Genomic DNA, 26,161 nt, shown 5'->3' with positions numbered 1-26,161 from the left:
CTTTCCCCAAGAAAGGGCTACTGAAGAATCTACTGGAAAGGATGAGAGTTGGATTCCCCTCCTTGGATTTAAAGCACTGAAGGTTAAAGCCAGCACTTTGGATTGGATTAAAAAGGTGAAATGGAGGCAGGCCTGCAGCTCATCCAAGGTCACCAAGGAAACATGTTGCAGAAATAAAGATTGCCCTCAGGACACCAAAGATCTTAGCCATAAACCCATCCTTCCTCCCGTTTGTCAAATAACTTTTCTGCCCACTCTTTTATTGCATCTCAGGTAATGTTTATTGCTTGGAAAGTAACTAATTATTGGTTGATGGGAGCTGGGATGCAATTAAAAGGATACCCTTCCCCTCTTAATATGCAAAACATTTCTGAGCTTCATAATCATCTAGGTTTTATAACTCGGCTTTATTACTTTCGAAATATACAATACTCGTTAAAAAAAAAAGACGAAGAAGAAGGAAAAGAAAAGTAATTGGCTCTTTACAATAATGCCGCTTCCTAATGTTCGGAAACAACTCTGAATGATCAGGCACATCGCAGAGGTATTAATGCCTTAAATTGCTTTGTTCCATCATACTCTGCTCTGAAAGCTTTAAGGGCAATTGTTACACATAGATATTAGGGCTGTGCATGGACCCCCTGCTCCGCTCTGCTCCCGATCCGCAAATTGCAGATTGGGCCCGCTCCGCCCCGACTTGATCCGCCTAGGGTCCACTCTGCTCCGCTGCGGAGCTCCAGCTCCGAATCGGAGCTCCGCAGTGGCGGGGGGCAGCGCCAGGTAAGGCCCCCTCCCTCCTCCCCCTTACCTGCTTCCGTCCCGGCCCGCCACCAGCTTCACTAGAGCCCGCAGCTCAACCAGGAACTGTAGGCCCCGCTTGCGGCCTACACTTCCGGGTTGAGTCGCGGGCTCTAGTGAAGCCGGCGACAGGCTGCGACGGATGCAGGTAAGACCCCCCCTCCCCCTTGCCCCCTTACCTGTTTCTGCCGCCGTCGACGCAGAGGCAGCGGCAGCAGGGCCAGGTAACCCCCCTCCCTCCTCCCCCTTACCTGCGTCCTTCCGCGGTCCCACGGCTGCTTTAACTGAGCCCGAGAACACAAAAAGGAAGACCAGGCCGCAGCGCACGGGCGGCGCACGGGGGACGGCGGCGGCAGGGCCAAGTAAACCCCCCATACCTTTTTTTGTGGAGCTTCGGATCGAGGCGAAGGATCCGCCTTCACCTCGATCCGCTCCGCTGCTCCCCCGATCCTCTTCGCCTCCCCCTTAAGGGGAGGTGAAGCACCCCGATCTGCTTCTGCTTCTCCGGTCCAAGGAGAAGCGGAGCACAGCCCTAATAGATATGCGCCACCCAAGGAAAACAGCAGAGTGGGGGGAAATGGAAGGCAGAAATATTAAACAAAAGCAGCAGCAGCAGCAGCAAGTAGCAGTGAAGAGGAGTGAAGAAGACCAACATACAATTTAAAGAGCTTTGATTGCAGATTCACCCCCCCCGCGGCGCAAGACTGATTCATGTCTATTTTATTTATTTATTTATTGCTATTTACTGTTTTACTCTGTACAGCACCATGTACATTGATGGTGCTATATAAATAAATAATAATAATAATAATAATAATATTTATTACATTTTTATACCGCCCAATAGCCGAAGCTCTCTGGGCGGTTCACAAAAAATTAAAACCACAATAAAACAACCAACAGGTTAAGGGTCTAGCATCTCGACTTGCATAACATACTACACAGGATGATGTTGGACCGTCCTGACTCACATGAGGAGGAATAAGAATGGGAGATCATCCAGTGATCAGCGCCGAATTGTGTCTCTCTCCTCATGAGTCAGGCAGACTGACGGCCTCTCAGATTTTTCACGGGGCGATTTCAGCAGTATCCAAGGCTGACCCTGATACAGTGGGATCCATTGCTGGGGCAACAGAAAGTGATGGATTCCTAAAGCATCCGGAAATGAGCCCAAACTCTCATTTCCGGAATGGAATGGAACAGGTCAGCACAGCTAACAGAAGAGAATGCTAATCTGTCCTGTTCTGGAAATGAGCATCTCAGCTAGTTTCCGGGGTTGTTCTAGGAAGAGTAGATTCCTGTTGTGTCAGCATTGATCTTGCTGGTGCAACACAAACAGTGGAGGTGCCCAGGCAGTGTTGAATACTGCCCATAGATGTTTAAATATATGAATGTTTATCCTTAGCATTATAAAGAGAGCGCGGGAAATCATTTTTCTCTTTATAAAGAAAGTATTTAGAAGAAAGTATATAAGAACATACTTTATACTGAGTCAGACCATTGGTCCATCTAGCCCAGGAGTGTCACCCACTCTTTAGATGACATTGTGACCCTCCAAATTTGCTTCTGTTTGTACGCAGCACTTTCAGTGAGAGGTTTTTAGAGCAGGGTAAACGGGGTCTTATTTCTGGTGGTGGAAAGAAAACGCTTTTTCTGCTTGTTGTATCTGTGCTGTTCTGCTATACTACAGTGCCACCAAGTGGTTATGTAGTGGAAAAGCAGGAAAGGAAATGCTCCTTGTGTAATGCTCGGATCTCGATTCTTTGACGGAACCGAAAGTAGATGCAATGGAGTAACAGCTTGAGAAGAAAAGCCCTGACTGACAATAGTTCTCTAGTTTTCCAGGCAGGAGTTTTCCCAGCCATACCTTGAGATGCTGGAAAACGAACCTGAGAGTCACAGCCCCTCCTAAAAGTAGGAAACCTGTTCCGGGGATTGGAGGGGTAGAGGGGCTTGTGATGTAGGACTCACTAGCCAATTCAAGCCCTAGGAGGATCTTCCTAATTCAGGCTCTATCGGACTGAAAATCGGAAGGTTTGGGTTTTTGGTAGGGATGGGACGAATGTTTGAGAGGAGGGGCTCAAAATGCAACCCCCCTTATTGAATAAGGTGATCCCAAGTCTGGCAACATCACCTTCAAACTTGGGGTTCGCAGGCTGTATTTGTGTTTTCAACCTGTTGGTTGTTTTATTATGGTTTTAATTTTTTGTGAACCACCCAGAGAGCTTTGGCTATTGGACGGTATAAAAATGTAATAATTAAATAAATAAATAAATGCTGTGGAGCCCCCTCCCGAGTCCCCAGCTACAAAGAACGGGATCCCTCTGCCACCTGTTACCCTGTCCCCCCATGACCAAGGAGTTGTAGGAAATGGAAGGAGTAACAGGAGAGGGGAAGTACTGGCCGAATTGGGCTGTTATGTGTGTTCCAGCAAACACATCGAAAACCCTTCCTCACAGATAAGTGTAAATAGGATTGCCACATAGACATAGGCATGCGCAAGGGGTGTGCCAGGTGTGCCCAGGCACACCCTAATATCGCAAGCAATAAGCGCTGAATTGAAGGGGGCATTGACTAGGGATCCAGAGGGGATCCAAACACAGTGGAAATGACCCTCTGGCTGCCCTCCAGCTGCTCTCCAGCTGTTCTGCTGCCGTGCCAAAGAACCAATGCCTCCGAGAGAGCACCATTGCTCCTGGAAGTAGGAACGAAAAGGAATCGCTTTGCCGGGAGCAGGGCATCAGTGTCTACAGTGTATAATAAATAAATGAATAAAAATAATGTCCTTTGTGACTGAGTATTCAATAAACGTTTGCCTTTAAAATAGTAATATCCCTGGGTGCACACCCTAATGGAATTGTCTGCGCACGCCTATGAGCATAGATGGAAGGGTGTTGTTTTTATTTTATGTGCAGCTTCTAGTTGCTGTAGGTGCTTTACAAATGTAGCAGCAGCAGCGGCAGGAACAACGACAGCGACATGTGTGTTCTCCAGCTGCTCTGCTGCCATGTCAAGGAACTGCTGCGTTTTTTAAGGGCACATTTCCTGGTGCATCGGTCCTCTGGGTTAGTCTGCAAGTCTCCTTCCATTTCCTGCTGAAGTGGGATTCTTTCAGGAAAGCTGCCTGACATATTAATATACACTCAAAGCAAACAGCTTCCAAATTAGCTCCAGTGCAAGTCCCTCTGATTTGCCACACAGATAAGTGTGAAGGTTACATCAGAGGTCAATGACAGTCCATGTTTATTGGCCGTCTCTCAGTTTGGAGCCGTTGATATTGAGCATGTTTAAGAAATCACCTCCGAACGAGGTAGGGCTAATCGATAATCTACAGCTCCTTTTGCATATTGATGAGACCAGCCTTAACGAATGCAGAATTGTGGGGAAACAGTAAGAACATAAGAAGAGCCCTGCTGGATCAGACCAAGGGTCCATCTAGTCCAGCACCAGCCATCGGCCAGGGACCAACAAGACAGGACATGGTGCAACAGCACCCTCCCACCCATTTTCCCCAGCAACTGGTGCACACCGACTTAGTGCCTCGAATACTGGAGATAGCACACAACTGTCAGGGCTGGTAGCCATTGATAGCCTTCTCCTCCAGGAATTTATCCAACCCCCTTTTAAAGCCATCCAAATGGGTGGCCATCACTACATCTTGTGGTAGTGAGTTCCATAGTTTAACTATGCACTGTGTGAAGAAGTCCTTCCTTTTATTCGTCCTGAGCAGAGACGGGCAGCAGCTTTGAAGCACACATCTCTCCTCATAAATATTTGGGAAGGAAGTATCACTTATCCGCACCTAACATTCATTTCCTAAAGCCACCTGCTCCAATTGTCTGGGAATACAACTCCTCAGCGTAACCACGAATGTAAAAGGAATTGTGCAGTCCAACATATGTGGAGGGCACCAGGTTGGGGAAGTCTGCTTTTGGGTCACCACTTGATCCCCTACTGTGGCTTCAAATCGTGACATCCAATCGGAAAAGGTCTCTCACTTGGCTCGGTTGCACACTCAGCACATAACCACCTTTTCCAGGTCAGAGAATTTCAAGTACACAACAAGGCAAAACCGTATTGCAGAAGCAATTTCGGCTGTGACATGCTATATCCAAACACTTCTGCACAAGAGCTCGATACTAGCATGTCCTATTACATTTCTGTTTATACTCAGGATTCCAGATGCTCTGCTAATACATCACTGTCACTTCTTTACAGAGTCAAAGCAAGAATTCTCTATGCCAGAAAAAATCATAGAATCATAGAACTGTAGAGTTGGAGGGGGCCTATAAGGCTGTCTCTTGAAGGCCTCTAGTGTGGAAGAGGCCACGTCCTCCCTAGGTCATTGGTTCCATTGTCGTCCTGCTCTAACATTCAGGACGTTTTTCCTGATATCTAGCCGGAATCTGGCTTCCTGTAACTTGAGCCTGTTATTCTGTGTCCTGCACTCTGGGAGGATCAAGAAGAGATACTGGTCCTCCTCTGTGTAACAACATTTTAAGTTCTTGAACAGTGTTATCATGTCTCCCCTCAGTCTTCTCTTCTCCAGACTAAACATGCCCAATTCTTTCAATCTCTCCTCATAGGGCTTTGTTTCCAGACCCATGATCTGGGACACCTGCTAAAATTTCCTTTCCAATACAACTGTTAAAGGTACAGGAGCCCTGCCCTCCTTTTCATATGGCCAGCCTAAGATATTGCACTATGAAAGTGATATGAAAGCGGTATATGGTACATGTCTAGGGTGACCATATGAAAAGGAGGACAGGCTCCTGTATCTTTAACAGTTGCATAGAAAAGGGAATTTCAGCAGGTGTCATTTGTATATGTGGAGAACCTGGTGAAATTCCCTCTTCATCCCAACAGTTAAAGCTGCAGGTGACCTGCCCTCTTTTAAACCTGGTCACTCTAGTATAGCTCCTGCACTTTAACTGTTGTGATGGAGAGGGAATTTCACCAGGTTCTCCACATATACAAATGACACCTGCTGAAATTCCCTTTTCTATGCAACTGTTAAAGATACAGGAGCCTGTCCTTCTTTTCATAGGGTCACCCTAGACATGTCAATGGGCCCCAATATTTGCCAGTGCACTTCAATACCGCTATAAAGCAGTAGCTCCTGCCTTTTATATACCACTTTCATAGTGCAATATCCTACTTGGTGTAGACCAGGCCTAGGTATAAAAGACATTAAATATACAGACTCATACACTGGCCATAGCTAGACCTAAGGTTTATCCCTGGATCACCCAGGGGTCAAACCTGTTCATCTAGGTGACACACAGGGGATCCAGTGCTCAGGCAGGGGCGAACCCTGGATGATCCCAGGATAAACCTTAGGTCTAGCTGTGACCACTGTCTCATGGCTTCCATTCAATGGGGTGTTCAAGGGCTTAATGTTGTCATATTTCTCCAGTCTTTTAGACCTATGGCCAAGGGCTTGGGAAGAGGGGAGTGCATGGAATAAAGAGCAAAACCAGTCTTGTCTTTGCAAAGAAGAACTAGAGTGGTGGTGGGCTCATTCATGGGTTATAAAGGGAGAGAGAGAGAGAGAGAAATACAATTGTATCTAGTGCATGCACACGTACATGTAAGTATGTGCAGACATATGTGCCTGGCCTGTGAAATGGAAGATGCTTGAAAGCAGATGGCCCAGGCTATAAAACCATGCTCAGGTTTACGTCTGAGAGCAGGCCAGCAGATGCCCGACATTATCCGAGCCTTTTAAGAAGATGTATGGTTTCATGTTGGTCTGCTTTTGAAGGATAATGAACTATCTTTTGGAGGAACCATATGCCCAAGAACAGACTGGCCAAAATCGTAATTATTATTACACTCTCCTCTACCCTTTATCTTGAGAGAACTTCATTGTGTTGCTGTGACATTTACCACACAATCCAACGGAGAATGAGCTTTCACACTGAAATGTGATCAACTGCAGATAGAGCTTCTAAAAACAGGTACAAAAGGTGACAGCTGTACCACTTGATGGCAGATTTTCTTCATATATATATATTTTAATCCCAAGGCACGGATAAAGGCTCTTGGCATCTCGTGGTCTGTTGAACCTGATATTTTTATGTTCCTTTCATACTGAGATGCCGGCAGATTGGGGGGGAACGGCTCCCCACTTCGATGGGACTGTCAATCATTTGCCTCATGCCGGTAAAGCAATGCTTTTGTCGTCATTACTTCTGTCAATGGCTATTCTGCAGTATGTATCGTCCGTGGGTATCTGGATGACAGGAATGGAAACACCGGTCCGGCTTCACAAATAATGTTGCATTGATTATTCTTACGGATGGGTGAGAAATTTTCTCTATCAAGCTTTTGGCATTTACCCAATCCACAACGCCTGCAACCAAATGCAGAAATGGCCACAATTTGCATCTGGAAATCCATACATTTTTGAACTTGCAATGTGTTCTACAAAAGTGGGGGGGACTAGGGATGGGTGAACATACAATGTTGGAGTTAGTTGAGGTTCTACGAATTTTTCTTTGAAACTTGTTTCGATTTGCTTGTGTTCCCGAATGCGAGGGTCAATTTTTATTTTTATTTTGGATCAGGAAAAATGTGCAGTTTTTAAATCACGTGAGGTCCTTGTTCCTCTCTATTCAGCTCTGGTTAGGCCTCATCTAGAGTATTGCGTCCAGTTCTGGGCTCCACAATTCAAGAAGGATGCAGACAAGCTGGAGCGTGTTCAGAGGAGGGCAGCCAGGATGATCAGGGGTCTGGAAACAAAGCCCTATGAAGAGAGACTGAAAGAACTGGGCATGTTTAGCCTGGAGAAGAGAAAATTGAGGGGAGACATGATAGCACTCTTCAAATACTTAAAAGGTTGTCACACAGAGGAGGGCCAGGATCTCTTCTCGATCCTCCTAGAGTGCAGGACACGGAATAATGGGCTGAAGTTAAAGGAAGCCAGATTCCAGGTGGATATCAGGAAAAACTTCCTGACTGTTAAAGCAGTACGACAATCAAATCAGTTACCTAGGGAGGTTGTGGGCTCTCCCACACTAGAGGCCTTCAAGAGACAGCTGGACAGCCATCTGTGAGGGATGCTTTAGGGTGGATTCCTGCATTGAGCAGGGGGTTGGACTCGATGGCCTTGTAGGTCCCTTCCAACTCTGCTATTCTATGATTCTATGGATTTTTCATAATTGAAAAAAAATATGCATTTCCCCCCATAGGGTAAAGTGTAAAAACACAGATTTTTTAGGGATTTGCACAAATGCATACTTCTGAAAATGTACATACGCACATTTCCCAAAATGGGGATGTGCACATTTCCAGAAATGCCCATTTGCACACTTTCAAATGCAAATAGAAGTTTGGGAAACTGTGGAAATGACTGAAGAACTGTGTTCGGTTTGCATTCATATTTGGGATTGTAATCGGGGTGTGTTGTGTTCACATGATTTGCGATTGGGAACATTGACAACAATTCCTATTTACATCATGTACACATTTTTTTAAAAGGTGCAAAAAACACTATGCAGATTTCTGAAATGTGCATGAACAGGCTTTAGTCAATGGGGACATGAGTCCATCAATGTTTCCATTAGAAAAATGCGAGAAAAATATGTATCGATCTTTTTCCAGGAGGGGGAAAGGAAACCTGGGACAGACATGGAACAGACTTGAAGGGTGGAAAAGAGGGCCTGACAGACCTGCCCATCCTTAATTATTAAAGAACATAGTTGGAGGTGACCTCTGGTGTCCTGTCCATCACAGTTTCGTTGACCAATCAGGGAATTCCTCCCAACTTATCAGTGAGTAGATCTGGCACTGGCTTTTCTTCACAGCAGATATAGGAAAAAGAAGAAGACACGGCGAAGAAACTTGAGGAAGCCACACGTTTTCTGAAAATACTTCACAATGCTTGCTTTACTTTCCCAAACAGATTACACTGATAAAGTATGCAAAGCCAAAAAGGGGAAAAATTGTGCAAAGATTAACTGTGGATTATCAACTGGGTTAATCATGAAAAAAATTGAATTATTAATATTACAAAGTATATCCCTTTGTTGCTAATTTCTCCGAAGCATATTATGTGGGTATGTTATTGTCCTGTACTGAGAGAAGCATCCAGAGAAAACAGCAAAAGGGCACCATAGAAGCAAGTACATAGTCAAAGTATATAGTATACAGGCATTAAGCCTATATACACTAGTTGCTGGGGAACATAGGTAGGAGGGTGCTGTTGCACTGTGTCCTGCATTGTTGGTCCCTGGTCGACAGCTGGTTGGCTACTGTATGAACAGAGTGCTGGACTAGGTGGACACTTGGTCTGATCCAGCAGGGCTCTTCTTATGTTCTTAACTATAAAATTCACTATCGCAACATGTAGTGATGGCCACCAACTCGAATGGCTTTAACAGGAGATTGGAGAAATTCATGGAAGATAAAGCTATCACTGGCTACTAGCCATGATGGCTATATATTACCTCCAGTATCGGAGGCAGAATGCCCTATATACCAGTTGCTGATGAGTAGGAGAGTGCTATTGCCTTCATGTGCTACTTATGGGTCTCCCAGGGCATGTCTACACCATGCCTTATCCCAGGGATCACCCCGGGATCACCCCTGCGATGCACAGGGGATCCCGGGGTCAGGGAGGGAATATCCCTCCATTTCCCCGGGATAACCAGGACGGCTTTTAGCCTGATTTTTCCCGTGGTCTTGGGATCGTCCTGAGACGGCAGGAGGTGTGGGCAGCCGTCCCTGTTTCATCCTGGCTCCTCATGAGTAAACGCGAGGAGCTGGGCATGGGGCACGAAGCTCTTCAGGCGCTCCGTGCCCATCGGTGGTGGGGAGGGGAGTGGTATCGGGGCTTGTTTGTTTACCTTTTACCTCTTCTTGTTTGTAAAAATAAATAAAAATGGCCGCCGCAAGAGGTGTGATGCCCGGGATGTTGCGTGGCCCATGTGGACTGAGGGGGAGGATATCGCGATCAGCATATCGCGAGATCCTCCCCCTCCCCTGGTGTAGACATGCCCCCCAGACGCATCTGGTTGGCCATTTTGTGAACAGAATGCTAGATTAGACAGGCCCTTGCTGTCATCCACCAGGTGTCAACTTATGATGCCACCAGCACAAGACTTTTCGACGGAGTCCGTTCATGCAATGAGTTGCCAACCAACTCCTGAGTCATCAAGTGATGTAAACGCACGTTTGAACCAGTCCTAAGGGTCACAAACAAATGGGCAGAGCCAGGATTATCGGAAATGAAAGAAGACAAAATCTCGCCTTCCTCTTTAAACCAAACCAAACCAAAAAAAAAAAAAAGCACCAAGCCATAAAACTATTCAGAAGGCTCTGGATATATAGAATCAGAATTCAATACTGATTATTTATTTTGCATAATTAATGAAGAAACATAACAAAAGTTGCTGATGTGAACATGCGGTGAGAGAAAAATGGGCCTTAATGGCCCCCATAAAACCTGCTATCGATGGCAGCTTTATACTACTCCATATTGACTAGAGGTAAAGGCTATAAGTTCTATCAATACAGTCAGCAATTAATATTGACTGATAAAACATATCCGGTAAACTCACTCGTTCCGTTGTGCCGGTTTGCGCTTACCCATAGCACAAATGTACATCTTCTCTAATATTCCCCCTATAAAATCCTCAAAGTGACTCCGTTAGCAGCTTTCGGAATTGGCAAGAATTGAATGCTCAGCTGTGAGGAAACTCCCCGTCCCGATTTATTTTCAGAGCAGGTTACATGCGTTCATGTGCTACTTATGGGTCTCCCACAGTAATGCTCACCAGAGAACAAGCTAAGGAAACTCTGAGAAAGGGTCATAGAATCATAGAATAGCAGAGTTGGAAGGGGCCTACAAGGCCATCGAGTCTAACCCCCTGCTCAATGCAGGAATCCACCCTAAAGCATCCCTGACAGATGGTTGTCCAGCTGCCTCTTGAAGGCCGCTAGTGTGGGAGAGCACACAACCTCACCAGGCAACTGATTCTATTGTCGTACTGCTCTAACAGTCAGGAAGTTTTTCCTGATGTCCAGCTGGAATCTGGCTTGCTGTCTCTTGAGCCCGTTATTCCGTGTCCTGCACTCTGGGAGGATCGAGAAGAGATCCTGGCCCTCCTCTGTGTGACAACCTTTTAAGTATTTGAAGAGGGCTATCATGTCTCCCCTCAATCTTCTCTTCTCCAGGCTAAACATGCCCAGTTCTTTCAGTCTCTCTTCATAGGGCTTTGTTTCCAGACCCCTGATCATCCTGGTTGCCCTCCTCTGAACACGCTCCAGCTTGTCTGCGTCTTTCTTGAATTGTGGAGCCCAGAACTGGACGCAATACTCTAGATGAGGCCTTACCAGGGCCGAATAGAGAGGAACCAGTACCTCACGTGATTTGGAAGCTATATGTTGGTTCATTTAAAAAACCAAACAAACCCACACGCACGTAGCATATTTGTTATCGGCAAAAATAAGCTTAATAGGCCTCACACACTGAAATTAAAACAGAATATGACCACAAAAATAAAAAAATAAAAAATCGCAAAGCTTTGTGTACAAAAAGTAACACCTCCCCCTGCCCCCCACCTCCGCCGAAACCCCCCACTGTATGTCACACAGACAAGATGTGGGAAGTAGCAGAAGAGGAATCACTTCAGTGACTCTATGCGAATCTTGCAGACAAAACCTTCGTCCCTCAGTGGACAACGTGCCACATCTATATTAAGAAACTGGCAACGTAGCATTCAATTAAAGGTGTAAAAGTACACACCAATCGCGGCTGCTACTGCGGTGTGGCGTTTGCCTCCTGCCCCTCCATGAACACACCGGGGTCAAACCGCAACCGTATCTTACAGTTCACTCGCTTTTCCTCACAGAATTGCTGACCCAAAAGCTTTGGGCAGTGCAAACCCCACAACTACGAGATGTATTTGCAGTCAGGGAGACAAAACTGAAGAGATAAAATGGGTAAGGAAAAAAACCACACACCACCCAGTGACCTTCAAGGTTTCATAAGAGACAAGCTTCTAAAAATATATATTTTTTCCCTGTCACCCTCTCTCCCTCAGAGAGCAGCCAGGGCTATTTACATAAGCGGCGGGAGTCGGTCCGGATGGGTTTGGAAAATTATCTGCTAGAGTATCAGTTCAAGAGATAAAGGAAAGTGAGAAAGAGAGCAGAGAAACGCTCAATAGGGTGAAATTTTAAATGCTTTCTTTTTGGCTGAAGAGGCTGGATGAGGAGCAAACGGGCCACTTAATGGTCACCATTTTTTTCAGGGTGAATAAATCAGAAACCTCTTCAGCAATTCATTACTGAATGTTTTATACAAGGGTACGAAAGGCCATGCTGTTTCACTATTAAAATAATACCACCCTTCCCTTTCCGTTCCTCTCTAAACAATCCCCGTTACATCAACTGGGATTGCTTAGCTTGCAAAAAAGGAAGCTAAGGGGAGACATGACAGAGGTGTACAAAATTATGCATGGTGTGGAGAAGGTGGATAGGGAGACATTTCCCCCCCTCTCTCAAAACACTAGAACCCGGGGACATCCCATGAAGCTGATGGGTGGGAGATCCAGGACAAATAAAAGGAAGGACTTCTTCACACAGCACATAGTTAAATTATGGAACTCACTACCACAAGATGTAGTGATGGCCACCAATCTGGATGGCTTTAAAAGGGGGTTGGATAAATTCCTGGAGGCGAAGGCTTTCAATGGCTACACAACCTGATGGTTGTGTGCAATCTTCAGTATTCGAGGCAGTAAGCCTGTGAGCACCAGTTGCTGGGGAACATGGGTGGGAGGGTGCTGTTGCACCATGTCCTGCTTTGTTGGTCCCTGGCTGATGGCTGGTTGGCCATTGTGGGAACAGAGTGCTGGACTAGATGGAGCCTTGGTCTGATTCCTGCATTGAGCAGGGGGTTGGACTCGATGGCCTTGTAGGTCCCTTCCAACTCTGCTATTCTATGATTCTATGATCCAGCAGGGCACTTCTTATATTCTTATGTTCTTCCCCAAATCAAATGTCCTAGAAAATTAAAAACAATACTGGGCTTATGAACAATGACAAAAAGCATGAAACAGATGGAAGCATCTTAAGAAGAAGAAGAAGAAGAAGGAGGAGGAGGAGGAGGAGGAGGAGGAGGAGGAGGAGGAGGAGGAGGAGGAGGAGAAGAAGGAGAAGAAGAAGAAGAAGAAGAAGAAGAAGAAGAAGAAGAAGAAGAAGAAGAAGAAGAAGAAGAAGAAGAAGAAGAAGAAGAACCACCATCACTATTGGCATCTCCTTGGTGCTCTCTCTTACCAGTTTCGGTGTTATCATGTTCTGTATCGGTGAGAGTGAGGTTGGAGTTGGCTCGGCTTGACAAGCAGGAGCTTCGACCTGACTTGGTGTTGCGACCCCAGAGCCTCACAGGGTGCTCCGGAGACATGACCACGTCAGCTTCAGTGTCAGCGTCAGAGCCGGCGCTGATGGAATAGCCGCAGTGGGGCAGCCCTATATCTGTCCGGTATAAAGTCCCATGAGGCGGAGAGACATCTTCGAGGCCCAGCTCTCGCAAGGAAAAGTTGGCTCCTGAGGTGGGGGAGCGGGGGTGTTGAGGAGAAAGAAGAGCGCAGAGCATTGGAGGAGGATGTTCCAATGTAATAATGCAGAAGCTTTCAGAGCATGTTTACGTCACGTGAACATATCATTGAAAAATCTTTTATTTGACAAAACAATCAAGTTTCATAGATAACCACCGTGGCGGAGCAGATACAAGTGCTGCAGTCTGGGAGTCTTCCTGGACTCTGAGCTAACTGGGGAAGCCCAGGTGGCTGCAGTGTCCAGGAGTGCATTCCAACAGCTTAGGCTGGTACGCCACCTGTCCTATATGGAAAGGATGGACCTCAGTTATCCATGCACTAGTCACATCCAGGCTGGACTACTGTAATGCGCTGTATGTGGGGCGCCTCTGAAGACTGTTTGGAAACTTCAGCTGAATGCGGCCATCCAAGTATTTGTGTGGGTGATGTGATGTGACCACATAACGCCCGTACTGTGCCAGCTGCACTGATTACCTGTGTGTTTCCGAGCCCAATTCAAAGTGCTGGTTTTGACCTTTAAAGCCCTAAATATTTGTTGTTTTATACTGTATGTTTTTACCTGTACACCGCCCTGAGATCTTAGTGATATAGGGCGGGATATAAATATTTTAAATAAATAAATAAATAAATAAATAAATAAATAAATAAATAAATAAATAAATGGTCTGGGACCAAGTTACTTGAAGGACCACCTTCACCCATATCAGCTTGCTCACACTTTAAGATCAGAAAGAGAGGCCCTGCTCATCTGCCCATCAGTGAGAGAAATGAAGTGGGTCTCCACCCGGGAGAGGGCCTTCTCAACTGTGGCCCCGCACTTGTGGAACAAACTCCCATCAGAAGTCCAGCAGGCTTTTAAGAAGGCCTTAAAAATGTTTTATTTCACTGTGGCCTTCTCATAATGAGTACTGTTTTGCTGCTATTGCCCTTGTTTTTCTTGATGATTTTAGTATTAGCTTTTACTGTTAGTTTTTATTGTTTTAATGGCTATTTTACCGTGCATTTATGGCTTTTAATGTTTTAAACTATTTTATGTATTGTTGTAAGCTGCCGTGGGAAGGCTTCTGCCCACCCCCTCTCCATGGTCACATGGATAGCTATGATGGCATGCATAGGGCTTCTGTCGCTCTACGCAGGCACAACATTTTAAGTCCAGCATCATTGAATACCTTCTGCATCACACAAAGACATTTGTTTTGGGACCCTGGGCTCACCTGTCCAGACACCTACCCAGTTGACATTTTCCACTCTGATAAGGTCACAGGAGAGACTGTTGAGTTGCTGAACAGATGCAATTGTTTAGCTGGCTAAAAATATTACCGGGGAAGGGGGGAATCTTGGATTCATGTCTAGTTACCTGCAGAGCTATATAATCAGTTCAAGGCAGAATGAACAAACATTCAAATATTAGCCTTCTCTCTTCAAAAGAAGAGAAGGAAAGCTATCTAGACCAATTGGTGATTCCATGCCAACCCTCATTTATATATTAAATTTATCTTCCTGTTTTTTCTTCACCTCATTTACTGTTTGAAAAGTTGTCACACAGAGAAGGACCAGGATCACTTCTCGATCATCCTAGAGGGCAGGACATAGAATAATGGGCTCAGGTTACAGGAAGCCAGATTCTGGCTGGACATCAGGAAAAACCTCCTGGATGTTAGAGCAGTACGACAATGGAACCAATGACCTAGGAAGGTGATGGGCTCTCCCACACTAGAGGCAATCAAGAGGCAGCTGGACAGCCATCTGTCAGGGATGATTTAAAGCAGGGTGACCATATGAAAAGGAGGACAGGGTCCTGTATCTTTAACAGTTGCATAGAAAAGGGAATTTCAGCAGGTGTCATTTGTATATATGGAGAACAAGGTGAAATTCCCTCTTCACCACCACAGTCAAAGCTGCATCCCTGAGCTATACTAGAGTGACCAGATTTAAAAGAGGACAGGGCACCTGCAGCTTTAACTGTTGTGATGAAGAGGGAATTTCAACAGGTTCCCATATATACAAATGACACCTGCTGAAATCCCCCTTTCAATACAACTGTTAACGATACAGGAGCCCTGTCCTCCTTTTCATATGGTCACCCTACTTTAAGGTGGATTCCTGCATTGAACAGATGGCCTTACAGCCCCCTTCCACTTCTACTATTCTATGATTCTAATTTATCAAGTATTGCATGAATATATCGAGAAAAAACATCTATTCCAAACAAATCAGCACTCAGTGGTATCAGGATTATTCATAGAATCATAGAATCATAGAATAGCAGAGTTGGAATGGGCCTACAAGGCCATCGAGTCCAACCCCCTGCTCAATGCAGGAATCCACCCTAAAGCAACCCTGACAGATGCTTGTCCAGCTGCCTCTTGAAGGCCTCTAGTGTGGGAGAGCCCACAACCTCCCTAGGTAACTGATTCCACTGTCACACTCCTCTAACAGTCAGGAAGTTTTTCCTGATGTCCAGCTGGAATCTGGCTTCCTTTCACTTGAGCCCGTTATTCCGTGTCCTGCACTCTGGGAGGATCGAGAAGAGATCCTGGCCCTCCTTTGTGTGACAACCTTTTAAGTATTTGAGGAGTGCTATCATGTCTCCCCTCAATCTTCTCTTCTCCAGGCTAAACATGCCCAGGTCTTTCAGTCTCTTCTCATAGGGCTTTGTTTCCAGACCCCTGATCATCCTGGTTGCCCTCCTCTGAACACACTCCAGCTTGTCTGCATCCTTCTTGAATTGTGGAGCCCAGAACTGGACGCAATACTCTAGATAAGGCCTAACCAGGGCCGAATAGAGAGGAACCAGTGGAGGCTGGTGGCTCCAATGTCAGTAGGGTGGTAAATCCGCTCCAGGTTTCATTCAGAACCAGTCAAAACTCTAAAGGAGCATTCAAGGTGCTTCTTGGAACACCTTGGGTAGCTGGAGTAGATCACAGCCCCACTGACATCAGAGCCACCGGCCTCCAGGAGATAATAATACCAACATGGGCCAAAGCTGGGCCAGAAAGAAATGCTGTTGGATCCCACCAAATGTTAATCAAAGAGCCATGAACTTTTTGCTCAGCAGTTGCAAGGAAAAGAAATCTGCTGTCAAAAGTTATGTGAGGGTGTGATATTCGTGCTATCAAATTCCACCTCTTCTTTGGGGTTTTATGTAGAACCTTAACATGCTCTACAAAACATAGGTTCCATAAGTATGAAGCCCTAACTCAGGGATGCACAAGCTTTTTGGATCCTTGGGGCACATTTGGGAATTTGAGAAACCGCTGTTGGCATCACCACAAAAAGCCTAATGAGTGGATCGCCACTTTCGCAATCTGTCTGTTGTGTCTATAGATCTTGTGCTTTCTCCGCTGTGGCACCCCGGCTGTGGAATGAGCACCCTAAGGAGGTTCGCCTGGCATCTACGCTATATTCTTTCAGACGCCAGGTGAAGACCTTTTCATTCTCTCAGCATTTTAACAGTCTATGGCCTTAACTAGACCTACCTTTTACCACGCAATGGAGGAGTGAAGATCTCGCGTTGTGATTAACGCGAGATCCCTCCTCCATTTACACGTAAGGCATGACGACCTCAGGAAGAGAGGCGTCACACCTGCCATTTAAATTTTTTTCTTAAAGCGACGGCAGCGCACAAACGCTCGTGCGCTGAAGGTAAGTGTTTTTTTTAAAAATTTAATTTGATTTCCCCGCTCCCCCACCCTAACCCTGATGGGTGCAGCACTCCTGAGGAGTACTGCGCCCCATGCGTGGCTCACGGCTCTGCACGAGTAATCACACGGAGAAGGGTCAAGTTGTGGAAACGGGCCACACGTTCTGCGATCTCAGGCTCAGCCTGGGATCATGGAAAAAGCAGGCCCAAAGTGTAGGGCTATATCCCAGGGCAAGGGAGGGATCATTCCTCCCTGATCCTGGGATCCCCTGTGTGTCATGTGGATGCATAGGGATGATCCCGGGGTTCACCCCAGGATATAGCCTGGTCTAGCTAAGGCCTATAAATTTAATTTTAACTTTGCTATTTTAAATTTGTATTTCTCTACTGCTGCTGATTTTATCCTGGTTGAGCTTTTATATTGTATTTTATATCATGTTTTTATACTGTTGGTTTATACTTTGAATGGTTTTAATTTTTGTGAACCGCCCAGAGAGCTCCGGCTATTGGGGTTGGGGGGGTGTATAAAAATGCAATGCAATGCAATAAATAAATAAATAAATAAATAAATAAATGCTGTGTCTTCTTTAAGGAAAAAAATGTCTCCCTACCCACTTTCTCCATCTTGTTTCTTGTCTTGTTCTCTGGATCCAACTTCCTGCCTCTTACTCCTGGTTCTCACTTCATAACACAGAGTGACAAATGTGACAGTCTAGTACCCACAGGGATGGTCTGATTTCCAGAATTAAGCTCACTTCTACCGTATTTCCATGCAAGGTCTTTCCCCCCCAAGTAATCATGGAAATCTTTACATTTTGTGTGTTTCTCCCCTCTACTCCACAATGCTTCTGGGAGCTTATTATAGCTGAAAAGTGATATATAAATGTTTTAAATAGATAGACAGGTAAGGTATGTCAGCATTCCCAAATCGAATATGTCTGTTGCCATTGATCATGCCAGCAGGGAATAACGGGAGTTCATTGAATCATAGAATAGTAGAGTGGGAAGGGGCCACTAAGGCCATTGAGTCCAGCCCCCTGCTCAATGCAAGCATCCACCTTAAAGCTTCTCTGAGAGATTGCGGTCCAGCTGCCTCTTGGAGGCCTCCTCCCTGGATCGTGGGTTCCATTGTCGTACTGCTCTAACAGTCAGGAAGTTATTCCTGATGTCCAGCCGGACTCTGACTTCCTGTAACTTCCTGTTATTCCATGTCCTGCACTCTGGGATGATCAAGAAGAGATCCTGGCCCTCTTCTGTGTGACAACCTTTCAAGTCCTTGAAGAGTGCTATCATGTCTCCCCTCAAACTTCTCTTCTCCAGTTGTAATCCAATAAAGCTGGAAGGGACCAAGTTGGGCAAGGCTGAGACAGATGTATGTGGTGAAACCCACAGCAATCTTCTAGGAACAGGGCACCTTGTTCCATTCTTGGTCTCCTTATAAAAGCAACTAGCCAGGCGGCAGATATGGAAGTAACGATTTGTCAAAACCAGGCATGATATGGCTTTTAGAGGAATGCAAAGTGGGGCCTGCAATTAAATGTTGCAGCATATTATCTCTCTGGGCTACAGCCAGCTATTCCTCCCAAGCAAGGCATTCCACTCTCCCCCGGCTTTATGGTTTTCTTCTATTTCTTTTTTTGGGGGGGAGGGGGAGAGTCCATTTTTCTTTTAAGCCACCACTCTACATTCTATAGTTACTGAGCATACTCAGTTCTCTTTGGGCGGCTTCGGGTTTTCCTTGTTTGTCCCTTAGCTTTTCCCACCCTAGGGATTATCTTTTGTCCTTCTGCCAACTTTAGGGTTCCCCTGACTGTACTGATACTTCTTCTTGTGTTTCAGTGGCTATGGTCTTGTTTATTTATTTATGTATTGCATTTTTATACCGCCCAATAGCTGAAGCTCTCTGGGCGGTTTACAAAAATTACAACCGCAACAACCATTCAAAATATAAAATAAACAGAATAAAAAGCATAACATAAAATACAATATAAAAACACAGCCGGGATGAAACCAAGTAGCAATGCAGAAATTAATACAGATTTAAAATAGAAATTCAAGACAGCAAAGTTAAAATTAAATTGCTAGACTGTTAAAATGCTGAGAAAATGCTGAGAAAATAAAAAGGAATTCACCTAGCGTCTAAAAGAGTATAGTATAGGTGCCAGGAGAACCTCTTTAGGGAGCTCATTCCACAGCCGGGGTGCCACAGCAGAGAAGGCCCTCCTCACTTCCTTTGGGAGGGGCTCATGGAGAAGGACCCCTGAGGATGACCTTAGGATCCGGGCAGGTACATATGGTGTAGGGTGGTATAGTGGCTAAGGTGTTGGACTTAGAGTTGGGAGATTCAGGTCTAGACCATGCCTTATCCCAGGGATCGCCCCGGGATCATCCCTGTGCGTCCACATGACACACAGGGCATCCCAGGGGCAGGGAGGAATGATCCCTCCATTTCCCTGGGGTTTATCAGGACAGCTTTTACCCTGGTTTTTCCCGCATTCTCAGGATCGTCCCGAAACGGCGGGACATCTGGGTGTGAGGGAGAAGCACAGAATAAAGGCGCCCATGGAGTTCAAGAGGGGAATGCCAGACAGGGAGAGGCCCTTTCTGGTGGCAGCGCCAAGTTTCTGATCACACATCATTCCACCGTTAAAACAGCTGGGCTTTAATGCCTGCATCTGAAAACAGCTTGAATTTTTTTTTAAAAAAAATAATAATTGTGCTCTTGTAAGGCGTATTATTATGTAGGTCACACCTGTGGAAGAGCTGGCTCACCGCAAAGCCGCTTCTTGCAGGTAAGGGCTTTTGCAATAACACAGGTGCACAGGGCTGCTCCGCTCAGCACAAGCAGCTTGTGATAGGGTGTACGCGCCTTCACGGGGAGATACCTGCTTAATTCTGAACGTTCCCTGTGGGTGGAGGGAAAACGGAAGGAAGCAGCAGAGCAACGGACCAGAAGGATGTGCTGAAAGCCCTAACTGTTTGATGCAATACACACGAAAACAAACCCACGCACCAGCTATTCTTTGGGAGCTGCAGCCGGGAACGCGAAAGGTTCAGAAGCTGTGGGTGAACTTCACACCTTTTTAATTAACTAAGACAGATTAAGCTTCCTGACAGCCTTGACAGGCTGGGGATATTCGGAGCTCCTGTGCTCTGCCAATCCTGCAGAGCTGGGTTGAGAGAACAAGGAGTGAGCTTTATGATAAATTAATCCAGATAATACCACTGGGCCTCCTTACACCGAAACAGTCATCCCCCTTCTACCACCTCACAGCTGTGAGCGGAATCAGACGGACTAATGAAACAGAGAAAACGGCATCGCCCTTGAGGTGCGGATCGCAGGTCAACCTGGCAGGGTTTCCCTTTTATCGTTTACAATTAAATTACATATAAACCATATAGGCCATGAGGGAGAAACCGGCCCACAAACGTGCCAGAAGTAGTGCAGTCCATGGTAGCTTCCAGAACGCCTCAATAACAGCTGGCAGGATCGTGGGACTAGATGGGGCACAGAGTCCTACACCCCAACCTGCGTGCCGGGCTGGGCTGCCCAACACAGTGTTGCAGCACGGTGTTGCAGCACGGTGCCTAACTGGTTCCTGGGCCAGTAAAATAAAGGGCAGAACCACCCCTCAAGGCATGGTGAGTTATAATATTCCAACAGCCCTACTGAAAGACTGCTTAATGTTTTCCTCTTCCCTTCCATCAGTAATTCCTTGTGCTCTGTGACTTTTTAGAATGCAAGTCTGTGGGTAAGGACGATCTCGCTTTATGGATTGCACGTGAGCAGCTCTGGGAACCTTTTGGCCTGAGGAGTGGGATAAAAATACTTTAAATAAATAAATGGTGGCTAGTGGGGCCTTCTACCAGCTTCAGTTCATTTGCCAGGTGCAGCCTCTCCTGGACAGGGATAGCTTGCCCACAGCGCTACAGGCACTAATAACTTCAAGACTGGATTACTGCAATGCCCGGTCACTGAGGTTGTCAGAGGGCCTGCTCCTGGTGGTTCCACGTGGATCTATGGTCTGATTGGAGTCCACCAGGAGAAGAGTCTTCAGCGTGGTGGCCCCTTTCTGTGGAACTCCCTGCCCCTGGAGGTCAGGCAGGCACCAACACTGTGTCATTTCCGGTGCGTCTTGAAAACAGTTCTATTCCAGGAAGCGTTCCTTGACTGACACCCAAGGTTTTTATTGCCATTCTGGTTTTGTTTTAGTATAATAATGGCGTTTTAATTTTTGTATCTTTTACTGGCCTGGTTCAGACAACATTTTGTGGTTAAGCAGCATGGTTTAGCGTGTTGTCTGAACCAGTCCAAAATTTCAATTCTTATTTTCACCACTCTGGAATCTGTTTCAGATATGGAGCGGTATACAATTATTATTAAGGCTGCTCTGGAAGCTGGAACCAGTGCAAAACGCAGCAGCTTGGCTGTTGTCAGGAACTGCCCCTGTTCAGCATGCAACTCCTTTGCTGAGGGAGCGGCACTGTCTGCCTATACCACTACAGGGCCAGGTTAAATTGATGCCGCCCGGCTTGAGCCATTCGTTCCTCAGCCTCATTTCTTCAAGTATAAAAGGAGACTATTCATTGTCACAAGATTGCTGTGACATAAAGGTTGTAAGTCACTTCACACACTAAGGGATGGATCTAGATTTATGCTGGACCAACTGCACTGATGCAGGCAGACTTTTCCCACCCCTCCAACCCCGTGAAAATACTGTGCAGAGTGAGGAGGCCCTGCTGAACGGAGTGAGCTGTAGTGTGTGTGGGGAGGGTGGATCTCCAAAATTTGGACAGAGGGAACCTTGTGTGAACAGCCCTTCCTCCTACAGAAGGCCCCTTCCTCTCATGGAAGGCAGATCCTGGCTAAAAAGTACCACAAAAATGACCACCCTTGGGTACCTTGACCTCCCACCCAACCTTAAATCTGACCTGAGGCTGATGTGAGCGTACCTGTCCGGCAGTACTCGTCCGCCTCCTGGTGAACCATTTCTTTAACCCGATTGCCATAAGTCAGCCTGGAGTCCTGATCGTACGCCTTCAGAGTCTCGCTGGAGCTGTACGACTTCTGAGGTATTTTGGTGTCCTCGCTCTCCGCTGAGGAGCTGGTGTAGTGGCGCTCAGCGTCGCGGCGCCTGGTCAAAGAACGGTACGGCTTCCTTTCCTTCACATCCATGGCCCCCTGGTCTGTGTCTTCAACATCAAAGAAACGGTGTCCGTGAGGCGATCAGATCCGAATGTTCTGGAAGAGAGAATCAGGCAGCTGCTTTAGCACTATAATTCATTCAACGCAGGAACATAGGAAATGAAATGGTCGTATATAAAGTCAGGCCCTTGGTTCATCTAGTCCAGTATTGTTTTCACTGACTGGCACGAGGCTGTCTGTATGGCCTGTACACCCTGTGACGGTTGCGCAGTGACGCTGCATCGTTTATATGACGCAGCCCCCAACTCGCACCCACCACAAAACTGCACACTTAAAAAGTCGCTGATGTGCCGCAACTTTTTCATTTACTCTGAGGTCACCACCATCTGTCGGTGGTGACTTTGCTTCGCATCGAGACTGGGGGCTGTTGTGTTTTCCAAGACCTCCTGCCTTCTTGGGAGACAACGAGGCCTGCTAAGTAATCCACAAAGCTTTATTCAAGAGATAAACATCCCTTCCCACCTGAAGGGAGTCTAATCTCTAGGAACTTTCCTCTAGGCAAAACTTTTCAAATTAAGCGAGACAATTGTCCTTTCAAGAAGAATGGAAAGCCCTTTCCCAAAACGCATTAACTTCAGAGAGATCTGTTGTGAGGTAGCCTCTGACAAGATGCCAACCAGGCTGACTTCCTCTCACTTTCCTTTAGCTCCGCCCATTTTAGTCTGTGGTGTACTCTAGGATTGGCTAACCTCTCTGTGCCCTCCCCTTCGGAAGAATACTGGCTTCCCACAGACTGAGTATTGTGTCCAGTTCTGGGCTCCACAATTCAAGAAGGATGCAGACAAGCTGGAGCGTGTTCAGAAGAGGGCAACCAGGATGATCAGGGGTCTGGAAACAAAGCCCTATGAAGAGAGACTGAAAGAACTGGGCCTGTTTAGCCTGGAGAAGAGAAGATTGAGGGGAGACATGAGAGCACTCTTCAAATACTTAAAAGGTTGTCACACAGAGGAGGGCCAGGATCTCTTCTCGATCCTCCCAGAGTGCAGGACAAGGAATAACGGGCTCAAGTTAAAGGAAGCCAGATTCCGGCTGGACATCAGGAAAAACTTCCTGACTGTTAGAGCAGTACGACAATGGAACCAGTTACCTAGGGAAGTGGTGGGCTCTCCCACACTCGAGGCCTTCAAGAGGCAGCTGGACAACCATCTGTCAGGGATGCTTTAGGGTGGATTCCTGCATTGAGCAGGGGGTTGGACTCGATGGCCTTGTAGGCCCCTTCCAACTCTGCTATTCTATGATTCTATGACTGTGTGTTGTTTACCGTTGAGGAGAAAAGCTCTGAAGAAGGTTCATTCCCAGCTGGTGAAGAGCCCGTGAGAGCTGCCTCCTCCGCTGGTATAATCTGGTGTGTTTCTGGCACCGTCTCCTCTACTTCAGAGTCTGATTCTGATGGATCACCTGAAACACCTCCCCACAACCCAAGGGGAGCAGGGCTAGACTTGACAGGGGCATTCCGGGGGTGGATCAAGGCCCGCGGTTAGTCGGAGGGATGTGAGGGAAGGCCGGGCAGAGGGCAGGAGGTGGGGGCTCAATGAACTGAATGGCCACCAGCATTGCCAGGAAAGCCTGCCCTCCCTCCTGCTTTGGGGATTTGCTGCTCCCGACCCACAGCTGCAAAGCGACACTGTCAAGACCCCCTCAGGCGTCTTTCAACATGCCTCTTTCCCAGCCTTACCCGTGGATCCTTGGGACCTTCCTTAAGCAAAGGATGTGCTCCACCATGGCACTACAGCCTTTGTGGAATGAGCCCCCTCCTCTCTCCTACTTATAGGGTGACCATATGAAAAGGAGGACCAGGTGGGGGATGCTTCACCTTAAGGTGGGAGAGACATAACAGCTGGTACCTGCCTCAACCTGTATTTTAAATACAGAATTCTGGAGGAGAGAATTGTGTCACCTAGGGTGACCCTATGGAAAGGAGGACTGGGCTCCTGTATCTTGAACAGTTGCATAGAAAAAGGGAATTTCAGCAGGTGTCATTTGTACACATGCAGCACCGGGTGAAGTTCCCTCTTCATCACAACTGTTAAAGTAGGGTGACCCTATGAAAAGGAGGACAGGGCTCTTGTATCTTTAACAGTTGTATTGAAAAGGAAATTTCTGCAGGTGTCATTTGTATATATGGGGAACCTGGTGACATTCCCTCTTCATCACAACAGTTAAAGCTGCAGGAGTCCTACCCTCTTGACCAGATACAAAAGAAGGCAGGGCTCCTGCAGCTTTAACTATTGTGATGAAGAGGGAATTTCACCAGGTTCTCCAAAAATACAAATGACACCTGCAGAAATTCCCTTTTAAATACAACTGTTAAAGATACAGGAGCCCTGTCCTCCTTTTCATAGGGTCACCGTACCTACTTAGCACTCCCCCAAACAATCTAATTGCTGATTAAATACGTCTCATTCACTAGAGGAAAAAAAGAAGTAGCAGCAAAGGTAGCCATACTGGGCAAAAGAACAATTCCAAAAGGAAATTTCCAACGTGCATATTGCCATAATAATTTTATTAAGACAACACAGAGGTTCAGAAAACAATGTGCAAGATTTCAAGTGCTCCAGAGCTCTTTGTCGGGCGAGATGGTAAAGAAAGCAAAAGGCAGACGGGGAGAGGGGAGGACAAATGGTCTGACTGATGTTCTACATTTGCAGGTCTGGGCCAAGGTACTTTGCTATCTGAGCCCGAGTAGCAAATGCCCCACCCCCACCCCCCAAAATCAAGAGGCATCTCGTCTGGCCATAAGAGACTGAACTACGGACCAGGAAGTCCCTTGTTCGAATCTCGCCTCTGCCACAAATTTAGGCAAGCCGCCGTCTTTCATTCTCAGCCCCCTATCTGCAATACGTGGATAATAGTACTGAGCTACCTCATAGGGTTGTTGTAAAGATCGCAAAATATCTGAATCACTTTCAACACTCCGAAGCGCTATATAAATGCTGCGCTTTTTAAATGTTGTATTAAATGATCTTAATAAATAAAATAACAGTATTCCCAGCTTACAGCTCAAATAATTATCCCTCATTGATTGTGACCTACAGCAATTAAAGAAACATTTAACAGATTAATAATAATAATAATAATAATAATAATAATAATAATAATAATACATTTATTTCTTACCCGCCTCTCCCTTTGGATCGAGGCGGGGAACAACATTAGAACAGGAATCAATACATCTTAAAAAATCATAATTTAACATTGATCTGGATAGGCCTGCCGGAAAAGGCTAGTCTTTAAAGCTGCCTTAAAATCACACACCGAGTTAATTTTATGAATCTCCTCCGGCAGGCCATTCCACAATCTGGGGGCGACAGAAGAAAAGGTCCTCTGGGAAACTGATGTCAGCCTAGTTTTAGCTGACTGAAGTAAGTTCACCCCAGAGGACCTGAGTGTGCGGGGCGGACTGTATGGGAGAAGGTAACCTGGACCCAAACCATTTAGGGCTTTAAAGGTAATGACCAACACTTTGTACTTTGCCCAGAAACTAATTGGCAGCCAGTGGAGGGATTTTAATGTTGGGGTAATGTGGTCACTCCTAGATGTACCGGTGACCAACCTGGCTGCCATATTTTGAACTAGTTGAAGTTTCCGAACTAGATACAATGGTAGCCCCATGTAGAGCGCATTGCAGAAGTCAAGCCTTGAGGTTAGCAGTGCGTGCACTACTGTCTTTAGGTCTTCTGACTCGGGGCGCAGCTGGCGTATCAGCCGAAGCTGACAGTAGGCACTCCTGGCCGTCGTGTCTATTTGGGCTGTCATTTGGAGCGACGGATCCAGGAGCACCCCCAAACTGCGAACACAGTCTTTCAGGGGGAGTGTAGCCCCATCCAGAACTGGCTGACACACCTCCAAACCTAGGTCAGAGCCCTTGACAGCAAGCACCTCTGTTTTGCCTGGATTCAGCTTCAGTTTGTTTTTCCTCAACCTACTGATCAATGTTTGCAGTCTTCC

At 46.3% G+C, this 26,161-nt stretch overlaps 1 protein-coding gene across 1 annotated transcript in view; it reads right to left on the bottom strand.

Moving 5' to 3' along the window:
* Positions 1–22,234, bottom strand: part of TENM4 (teneurin transmembrane protein 4) — a 478,872-nt gene extending 456,638 nt beyond the window's left edge. The window contains exons 1-2 of the mRNA XM_063127306.1: positions 21,961–22,234; positions 13,084–13,353 (exon numbers count right to left, since the gene is read on the bottom strand). Of these exons, the coding sequence (XP_062983376.1) occupies positions 13,084–13,353; positions 21,961–22,183 (493 nt within the window). The 5' untranslated portion in view covers positions 22,184–22,234. The remainder of the gene's footprint in view (positions 1–13,083; positions 13,354–21,960) is intronic.
* Positions 22,235–26,161: the final 3,927 nt, after the last annotated feature.

The sequence above is a fragment of the Elgaria multicarinata genome, chromosome 5 (genome assembly GCF_023053635.1).
Source record: "Elgaria multicarinata webbii isolate HBS135686 ecotype San Diego chromosome 5, rElgMul1.1.pri, whole genome shotgun sequence".
NCBI lineage: Eukaryota > Metazoa > Chordata > Lepidosauria > Squamata > Anguidae > Elgaria > Elgaria multicarinata.
Note: the sequence above shows the minus strand (reverse complement) of the source record. Positions and strands in the feature narration are given on the sequence as shown.